The 10,121-nt window shown below is 40.1% G+C and overlaps 1 protein-coding gene across 1 annotated transcript; it reads left to right on the top strand.

Moving 5' to 3' along the window:
- The first annotated feature begins 2,940 nt into the window (after window positions 1-2,940).
- Window positions 2,941-7,942, top strand: LOC131905770 (cationic trypsin-3). The gene is made up of 5 exons (XM_059256583.1): window positions 2,941-2,980; window positions 5,249-5,411; window positions 6,491-6,744; window positions 7,126-7,262; window positions 7,793-7,942. The coding sequence occupies exons 1-5, from the start codon at window positions 2,941-2,943 to the stop codon at window positions 7,940-7,942; spliced, it is 744 nt and encodes a 247-aa protein (XP_059112566.1).
- Window positions 7,943-10,121: the final 2,179 nt, after the last annotated feature.

Here is a 10,121-nt window from a genome sequence, read left to right as displayed (position 1 = left end):
CATCAGATGGAGCACTGTGGGACACAGCGGTACATGAGCCAATTATTGTAAGAAGTTCTGCACTGGGATGCATCTCTCCTATAGACCCGGGACTCAGATGAGAATCTGGAGAAGTTCTGAGGGTGATATGGAATGGTATAACTTCCAGCATTGTCATAGGAATCAGAAGCAGATCACTGAAGAGAGTGAGAAGATGCCCCTCATTCTGGCCACTGTTCCTTCTCTTACTTTTTAATATTTTCTGACTCTTGGGAATCATTTAATGGCGGCTTCCTACCTTGGACTCCATTTAATCAGTGAGTATCCAGTGTCTGTATTGGCCCAACATTTAAGGGTTTTTCTTTGACAATGGCCTTGGATGCAAGACTTTTTTGTCCCTTTGTTTCCTCTCCTTCATCTGAAATTCTCAAGTGGGGACAATTTTGCTTGGAGAGGACGCTGGAATCTGGCCTCAGTTGTCACAACTGCAAGAAAGAGGAAGTGAGTGCTCTTTGAATCTTAAGATTCTGGTAAACACCCTACATTGTGTGTAGGATAGTTTCCCATCACAAAGGCTTCAGAGGCCCCAAATGTCAATAGTGTCAAGGCTGAGAATCTGTCTTTCACTAATATATGATTTAGTAACAGTGACCAAAGTATCAGACATAGATAAATTAAGAGAAGAAAGATTGGATGGCTCAAGGTTTAAAAAGTTCTTTTCATCACTTGGGGAAAGACATGACATAGCAGACCATTTATGTCATTGTAAGCAAGGAAGCAGAGAGGAGAATCGGGCACTCTACTGATTTTCTCCTTTCCTAACCACCTTTTTACTCAGCTTGGGCCTCCAGCCCAGGAATGAAGCCACCTACATTCAAGGGGGGAATTAACCCTCAGTTAATTGCCTCTGGAAAAGCCCCCATACATGGAGCAAGAAGTAGACCCCTTCAAGTTTATAGATAATTCTAAATCCTATCACAATGGTAATGAAGATTAGTCATCCCAACTAAATTGTCTTTCTAGCACCAAAATTTTAAAGCAGCTCACCCAAGAATGATAATTTTCCTAAACAGAAATAACATACTGGTGCATGAGTTGTGATTTTTGGATAGGTAGAGAATCTCACCATTATCTTTAGCTAGAGAGTTATTTTGAATGAAAATTTCCTCTCACCAGACATGGTAGTACACACCTCTAATTCTGTCCTCCCTGAAGAAGCAAGCTAATGGACTGTGAGTTTGAATCTAACTTGGACAATTTAACAAAACCATCTCAAAATAAACTTTTTTTTTTTAAGTATTGAAGGAATAGGCATGATGGCACATGCCTTTAATCCCAGCACTCAGGAGACAAAGGCAGGTAGATCTCTGTGAGTTTAAGGACAGCTGGTCTATATAGAGACCAGTTCCAGGGTTTCATAGTGAGACCTGTCCCTAAACAAAGGTGGAGAGGAGTTTGTAGGTTAGCTTAGTGGTAGAACATATGTTTTCTGGCTTAGCTTGAGTGAGGCCCTGGGTTCAACTCCCAATACGGCATGGGAAAAAATTTGCCAACTCTTGAGAGTTGACTCTTCCATTAATTCTGATAATTCCTGTTTCAGAAATGCAATTATTGAGAAAAAAATCATGAATTTCTTAATAGTCACTTAACTTGATAGCTTATTCTGTGTTCTTCATGTTTAATGTATAGTGTTGCCTGATTCTGCCAAGAGCCTGCCTTGTAATTTGTAGTTTTGGTTCCTTAAGTTCGTTCCCATCTGAAAATTGGGAATTAAAATGGGTATGCCATATCATTCTTCTTAGGAGTACTAAGTTAATATAGGCAAAGTACTTAGAACACAGTATGCCCCTCTCTCATCTATGAGAAATATATTTTAAGATACCCAGTGGATACCTGAAACTATAGACAATTCCAAGCCACATATATGTGCATATATATATATGCACATATATAACTTTTCTTATACATTTTTATGATAAAGTTTAGATTACAAATAAGGAACATTAAGAAACTGAAAACAGGCCGGGCAGTGGTGGCGCACGCCTTTAATCCCAGAACTTGGGAGGCAGAGGCAGGCGGATCTCTGTGAGTTCGAGGCCAGCCTGGTCTCCAAAGCGAGTTCCAGGAAAGGCGCAAAGCTACACAGGGAAACCTTGTCTCGAAAAAACAAAACAAAACAAAACAAAAAAAAAGAAACTGAAAACAAGTAATAAAGTAGAACAATAGCAATAAAATAGAAGAAATACAGCATTATGCTGTGACATAGTTATAGCAAAGTAATTAATTATTCATCCCTAAAATGTTACTTTTAATATATTTGGTTCATGGTTGGCTATGATCAACTGAAACCATGGGCAGTGGAAGGACAGATAAGGAGACCACCATACCCAGGACGCAGAACAAGTTCTAGATGGACACCAGTCCTCATCTTTAACTTTACGAATTTTATTTATCAGAATTTCAAATAAGAGGAAATTTTCTTTTCTGGGGTGGGGGAATCCTTCCCACTAGTAATGGAAATGCAAGAGGATGTAGAAGATTAAAATGACCCTAGGACAAGGTATACATTATGAGTGATTACAAGATAGATAATAGTGTGTCAAGGATCAGGGTTCCAGTGAGTCCTTAAGAAAAACGTTCACACCTGAAATGTCAGAGTACCTAATATTTTTATCTGAGAACCTGAAAACCTGAAGCTCTGTCTTGTGACCTTACTCCAACTTGTTTTCCTACTATGGGGATAGCTCCCACCAGGTGAGTTTGTTTCTTCCATTCCCACAACCTTTGAAAAGAAAGGGTTGGTGTTTGGATAATTGAATTCTAAATTTAGATCTCTGAGTTTCCAATGAAAAATCTCTCCTGGAACCTATGGCCATGGGTGTTAACAAAAGCCCTGGGCTTATAAATAGCCATGGAGGAAAGCCTTTACCCTATTTTCTGCTCCAGACACAGTGAGCAACCATGAAGACCTTAATCTTCCTTGCACTCCTTGGAGCTGCTGGTGAGTACCTTTAATGAACAAATCAGTAAGAATTAATCATACAACTAAACTAGTACTTTGTGCCCTGGAATGTAGGGTTTGTATATAGGAGGGGTAAAATGTTGGAACAACATTATATAGTGGTATATTTATGTATAGTTAAAGATTGCTTGCATTGAAAGATCATCTTTCAGCATAGATAGTGTAAGTAAGCAGACTGTCTTGAACTTGTAGGTAGAGTCTATGAATCAGGGGGTAAAGAGTAAGGATGCTCCATAACAAAGAAAGTATTGGTATTGACCTCTCTGGAATACTGACTTTAATAACAGTAATCTGGGGCTGGAGAGATGGCTCACTCTTTAGGAGCATGTACTGCTCTTCCAGAGAACCTGACTTTAGTTTTCGTTGTCCATGTCAGGTAGCTCACAACCATCCATAACACCATCTCCAGGAAGGGGAGGGGAGACTTCTGGCTACCTCGAGCACTTGCACTCATGTGCACACCCCACCCCCATAATTAAAAATAAAATCTTTTAAAAAAATAACAGTAATCTTTATTACTTGAAAATGGTATAAATATCAAACCTGAGTTTCCTGAACACTGAAAAGCTGATTATTTGATCTAGGGATCAAGACAGGAAAGAATATTTTATTTCTCATGGAAAGAAACATGTGAGCTATAGTGCTCTCATATTTACTAATAAATTATCCCTAATGTGAATCCATATGTCATTCAAATGATTAAACAGAGGGACATGAACACTTCTATGTTAGTGTTAGCAATTTATTAATTTTCCACAGGGCAAGGATGGTATTTTGGACTGAACAAAAGGCTTAGTACATACCAGGAAAATATTCACCTGCTACAACATATATATGACCCTCCATTTTATTTTCAGCTTTCATAAAGAATCGTGCTAAATTATCCAGGCTACCTTTGAGCATATTCTGTATCCTAGGCAGGCCTTAAGCTTGCCATTGTTCTGCCTCAGCCTCCAAGGCTGTGGGAATTACAGCCCTGGGCCAAAATGCAAGGATTTCACTAAAATTTTAGTGTTGAAATGTAATACTAGAGTTTCCAGAACGCAGTGGTATAGTGTCTGCTTATACTCCTGGAAATATCTTAGCTAATAAAATTACTCATCTCATAAAAATAATGGAAGACTCTGGAACTGTAAGCAATCTTGGTAGCAGTGGGTCCTACTACACAATACAGAAGCATAGGTTGTTGGTAGGGGAGAGAATCCTGTAATGTTTGGTGAAATTGTTTATAAAAATTTAGGTGACAATCAATACAAGAGATAAGGAGAATAGAAACATTAAATAAGCTTTTGTTCTAAGCAAGAATACTCTCAGTTTGCTCCTTAAGTTTTCCTTGTTTCTTTATGGAGACAGGCATGCCATGCCAACAACTCACCATCAAGCAAAGCTATCCATTTGCACGACTTCCCACCAGGGTTCTGCTTTAAAGTGTTCCTCAAATAGAACCATCATTTCTTGATTATATGAGATAGCCAAATGAAAAAAATGTTTTTTTTTATTATTAACATTCTTCCCTTTATTTTACATACTGACCACAGTTTCCCTTCCCTCCTCTCCTCCCATTCCTGACCCCCTGACTTCCCCATCTACCCACTCCTCCTCTGTCTCCATTCAGAAATGGGCAGGCATCCCATGGGCTTGAATGTAGCATGGGACATCAAGTTCAGGTAGGACTGAGCTCCTCTCCCTGTGTCAAGGCTGGGCAAGGTAATCCAGCATGAAGAACAGGTTCCCAAAAGCCAGCTAAGCACCAGGGACAGGTCCTGATCTCACTGCTAGGAATCTTACAAACAGACCAAGCTACATAACTGTCATACATGCAGAGGGTCTAGGTCAGTCCCGTGCAGGCTCCCTAACTGTTGGTCCAGAGTCCATGTGCTCCCACGAGCTTGGGTCAGCCGTCTCTGTGGGTTCCTCCATCATGACCTTGAACCCCTGGCTTGTAAGTACCCCCTCCCTTTCTTCAGGAGGACTCCCAGAGCATGGTCCCGTGCTTGGCTGTGGATCTCTGCATCTCCTTCTGTCAGTTACTGGATAAAGGCTCTCTGATGACAGGGTACTCACCAATCTGATTACAGTAGATGGCCAGTTCAGGTACCCTTTCCACTATTGCTAGGGGTCTTAGCTGGGGTCATCCTTGTGGATTCCTGGGACCAGAAAATTTCCCTGGCACCAGAAAACAAAACAATTGTAAAGCAGATACTTTATGGTGGATATATTTACAAGAACATCCAACTCTCTTCTCAGTTGCTTTCCCCCTGAATGACGATGATGACAAAATTGTTGGCGGTTACACCTGTCAGAAGAATTCTCTCCCCTACCAGGTGTCCCTGAATGTTGGCTACCACTCATGTGGTGGTTCCCTCATCAGCTCCCAGTGGGTTGTTTCAGCGGCTCACTGCTACAAATCGTAAGTGACCAATATTCACATTTCCATGCTCTAAAGTCATGTTTGCCTTTAGTTTTGTCAGAGTATAATTAAGCAACATGCACAGTTATACAGTATAGTTAAAACATGCTGATACTGGACTGTAGAAGTGGCTCAGTGGTTAGGAACATGTGCTGCTCTTCCAGAGGCCTATGTTCAGTTCTCAGTACCCACATCTGATGGTTCACAGCCACATGTAACTCCAGTGTCAGGGGATCTTATGCCTTCTTCTGAACTCTGTGGGCACCTGTAATCACACATACACATATCCACACAGAGATATACACATATATGCACAATTAAAAATAAAAGTATTTTTTTAAAGATTAAATACTAAAAGCTTGATTCTATTTCAATAATTTTATGGTCTGTTGAGAAACATTTATGTGGAGTTTTGCTCCAGAACTCACTGCTATCTTCCTAGGTGATGATACTGGAGACTAGAAGGGGAACAGTAGTTAATAAAGTATGTCTTCAGATTATGAATCACTACACAGCTCTAACCAAGGGAAAAGGGCATGCAGAGATAAATCCCACTGTATTTTAAGCACACTGTTAAAAGCAAGCATCCATAATTCTGTTCCTATAACATTGCACTCCTTTTGAGTCAGGCTTGGTGGCTCACACCTTTAATCCCAGCACTCCTTCTCTGGGTCCTGTTTCATCACACTGTGTATTTGTATTTATCTCAAATCCTTGTATGTCTTGTATATCTGAAATTCTTGAGAATTACAACCAGAGGGAAAAATGGCAAATGCCAATCAATTTCTCCCAATTAGCTCTTCATCTCCAACTATTTAGTAGGGATGTTTCTTCGCATCTTATATTTTGTATTTTAATGTATAATGAACTGTGAGTCTGTATTAACTAGTAGGGACACTTTTGCAAGAAATTCTCTGAACTGTAAGCAAGGTAGTGCACAATGCTACACAGGGTATAAAGTCACCTGTGTGAATAAATGCTCAAACATGCTGCTATTTGCGTTTATTCTCATGATTGACAATTGGGAAGGGGAAAAATTGAAGAAGGATACTTTTAAAAATGCTGATCTTTACATCCAGCCAAATTCAGGTGCGCCTGGGAGAACACAACATTGATGTCCTTGAGGGTAATGAGCAATTCATTAATGCGGCTAAAATCATCCGCCACCCCAAATATAACAAAAACACCTATGATAATGACATCATGTTGATTAAGCTGAGTTCACCTGCCACCCTCAACTCTCGAGTGTCCACTGTCTCTCTGCCAAGTTCCTGTCCATCATCTGGTACTAAGTGTCTTGTGTCCGGCTGGGGCAACACCCTGAGCAGTGGCAGTAAGTATCACTGGGACTTGATTCCAAAGTGTGAGAAGACTAGACGTGAAAGGCATGCTGGGAGCAAAGTGGTCCAAATTCTCACTCAAGGGAAGGTTCTCTGAGGATAGATTTAGATACAGGCAGTCTTAAAATGCACAAATTAGGGTGAAGAAAATACTTGTGCTGAGACCATACAGTAGACACAACAAAAATGAACTATTAGAAAAACTCAAAGTGGTCAACTGAAATGGGGGATGTAAGTAGACATCTCCAAAAATGTTCTCCATAAGTTATGGGGAATTAAAAGACAGAGGAAGGGTTAAGAAAGAGGAAGAAGGTTGGAAACGATGCTTCCAAGATCACTGGATAATCTTCCATTTTCATTCTTGTGATTGACAGCCAAATACCCATCTCTTCTTCAGTGTCTTGAGGCCCCTGTCCTCTCTGATAGTTCTTGCAAAAGTTCCTACCCAAACAAGATCACCAGCAACATGTTCTGCCTGGGCTTCCTGGAAGGTGGAAAGGACTCCTGCCAGGTGAGTTTATTTGTGGTTATTCTCCTTCTTACTCATTCTCTCTCTTCATTTACTTCTGCTTTTCTGGAAAAAGGGAGAAGAACCTTAACAGCATCTCAGAGACTGTTGATGAGGGAAAGGAGTAGATTTGGAATAAATCATAAACTCTGTCTATGATATTGATGATTAGGACTAAATGTAAAAATGATATACAGAAATTACTACAAACATTCTATCTGACCATGTACCTCAAAAGCTTTATTGCAGACTTTACCTTTGAAAAAGAACAGAGCTTTTGAGATAGCATTTGGTCTCCCCAGTTCTCACATTGTCATGGATTGATAAGTTGACAAGGAAAGAGGTGGGTCTATAAGAAAGGAGGCTATAGAATATTGGCATTCTAAGAAGACTGAAGCTTGAGTTTCTGGGTGCAGAGAAGTTATTTTATGGAGAATCTACGAAAATGGCCCAAGATAATGGAGTAAAAGCTTGAAGCCCATCCTCTCATTTAGACATACGTAAGAGTGCTTATTATATTTTCTGTTATTCAGGGTGACTCCGGTGGCCCTGTGGTCTGCAATGGAAAGCTCCAGGGTGTTGTTTCCTGGGGTTATGGCTGTGCATTGAAAGGAAAACCTGGTGTCTACACCAAGGTCTGCAACTATGTGAGCTGGATTCAGCAGACTATTGCTGCCAACTAAACACCTTTATCTCTTCATAAACCATCTCTTTATAGTCAAATTCACCGTCCTTCTATGCCCCCATCTCAATAAAAACATTTTCTTCTTACCACATCTGTCTATGTATGGTTATTGCTTGATAATGATGAACTTTCTTTTAAAATTTACTGCTAAATGTGAAAAATCACAATCCAACAGAGAGTTGGATTATTTTATAAAGACAATTGGGAAGGTTATATAGTATCTTATTCAAATATCATTTGGTAGTTTATTAATATATTTGATAGATTTTATTTGAATATTTGGCTATAATATATTCTTTCTTATGACCCAAAGTGGTAGATCTAATGTTAATTATTTATAATAGATTATGCTAAAAGATGCATAGATAGAAGCAATGGCTAAAATCATAGGAATGGTTAATATTCGAATATTTCTTCCTTGCTACTCTTCAGTTGATCCAAAACTCTATATACTTCACTTTTGCAAGGATTCATCCACCTGTAGTGTGGTCTACCAAATAGCTTGTTTTTAACCAGGCTAATACTTCTACAGCAAATGCAGTGTTCAGAGATCCTTCTCAGCCACATCTCAAACTTCAACTTAAATGCTGCACTAGAAACCTGCCCCCAATTAAATGAAATCATTTCAGATAAAATAGACATATTAACCTGAGGTCATAAATCTCAGAGGTCTTGCTGTTTTCCTTCAGCCCTGCCAAACAGGGGACCACACTCTTAGTTTCTCATCAACTCTCCCCAACAATCACCAATGCACAGATATCTGATAGAGGTGTGTGAAGGAGAAGCCCCTACAATAATTTCTGTGATTATCTGTTATGTGTTGGTTAAGCGGTGGTGCTCATGGCTGGCCGCCACCCATGGTGGCCATGCCAGCAGAGGAGAGTGCTGATCACAAGAATCACGAGCTATAGTTACCTTTTTAGAGCTTTATTGGGAGAGAGAGGAAGAGAGGGGAGAAGAAAGAGAGAGAGAGAGAGAGAGAGAGAGAGAGAGAGAGAGAGAGAGAGGACAGATGGAAGGAGAGAAAGCGGAAAGAGAAAGGGATGCACAGAGGGCCCACCAGCTTTTTAGGCTGGGATGCTATCGCAGGCTGGTGACGTAATTAAGGACAGAATCCTTACAGTATGGCCATGAGAAAAAAAAAAAAAAAGCATAGCAGCCTTGGATACACAGTGTAACACGAATTGCTAAAGGATCTTATTAATAGAAAACCCAGAGCCAGACATTGGGGTGAAAGCTGAAAGGTGAGAGAAGCAGAGCAAGCCAGCCACAAGTTCTTACCTCTATGAAATCCTCAGTCTAAAGTAAAAGACTTCCTGTTTACTCATGCCTTATGTACCTTTCTGTGCCCTGTCATCTTACTTACGTCCTAGTGCTGGGATTAAAGGCATGTGCCATCACACCTGGCTCTGTTCCAAGTGTAGCCTTGAACTCAGAGATCCGGATTGATCTCTGCCTCCTGAATGCTAGGATTATAGGTGAGTGCTACCATTGCCTGACCTCTATGTTTAATATAGTGGCTGGCTTTGACCTCTGATCCCTAGGCAAGCTTTATTGGGGGTACACAATATATTACCACAACACAGAACAATTTTGAACAGGAAATCTGTAACAAAAATTTCAGAAACAGAATAGATTCTACAGCACACACTTCTATCTCATAGTTCAAGAGACACTAAGACCGGGACACTAGCAGTTCTGGGGAGACATAGTTTCCTGGTTTTCTAATGTACTCTCATACTGTGTATCATTGTCTTCTTTGTGGCCCTGGGAGCTGTCTCTGATGTCCTCTTTCTTGGTAAATAAGCTGACCATCAGCTTAGGAGCACAAGCTCTCAAGTTCATCTAAACCAGATTACCTCTCTAGGCTGCACATTTTTAGTGTCATCAAGCCTAGGGTTAATACTTCGATATAGAAATCTCAAGGAAACATAACTATATTGTCGATATGAAATATATCAGGAAAAGAGAGAAAAAGCTCCTTGGAGTCATCAATTTTCAATGTTTATATCTCTTAATTAATGGCATTTGAAGAGAGATGCTTTAAGTTCTTAATAGTGCATTTCACTACACCTTGGGTGAAGTCAAAGGTCCTTAGCCTTGCATGCAAAACTTAACTGTTTCATCACAACAAACCTTTTCAGTCTTGTTCGTGAAGTTCTCCCTGTAAAACTTGG

Source organism: Peromyscus eremicus, chromosome 3, assembly GCF_949786415.1.
Source record: "Peromyscus eremicus chromosome 3, PerEre_H2_v1, whole genome shotgun sequence".
NCBI classification, from domain to species: Eukaryota; Metazoa; Chordata; class Mammalia; order Rodentia; family Cricetidae; genus Peromyscus; species Peromyscus eremicus.
The sequence above is the reverse complement of the archived record's forward strand: the minus strand, read 5'-3'. Positions and strand labels throughout refer to the sequence as shown.

Coding starts and splice junctions, on each gene's coding strand:
- LOC131905770 (XM_059256583.1), top strand. CDS start 2,941: ATGAAGACCTTAATCTTCCTTGCACTCCTTGGAGCTGCTG. Junction 6,745..7,125: donor CAACACCCTGAGCAGTGGCA/GTAAGTATCACT, acceptor TGTGATTGACAG/CCAAATACCCATCTCTTCTT. Junction 7,263..7,792: donor GTGGAAAGGACTCCTGCCAG/GTGAGTTTATTT, acceptor TCTGTTATTCAG/GGTGACTCCGGTGGCCCTGT.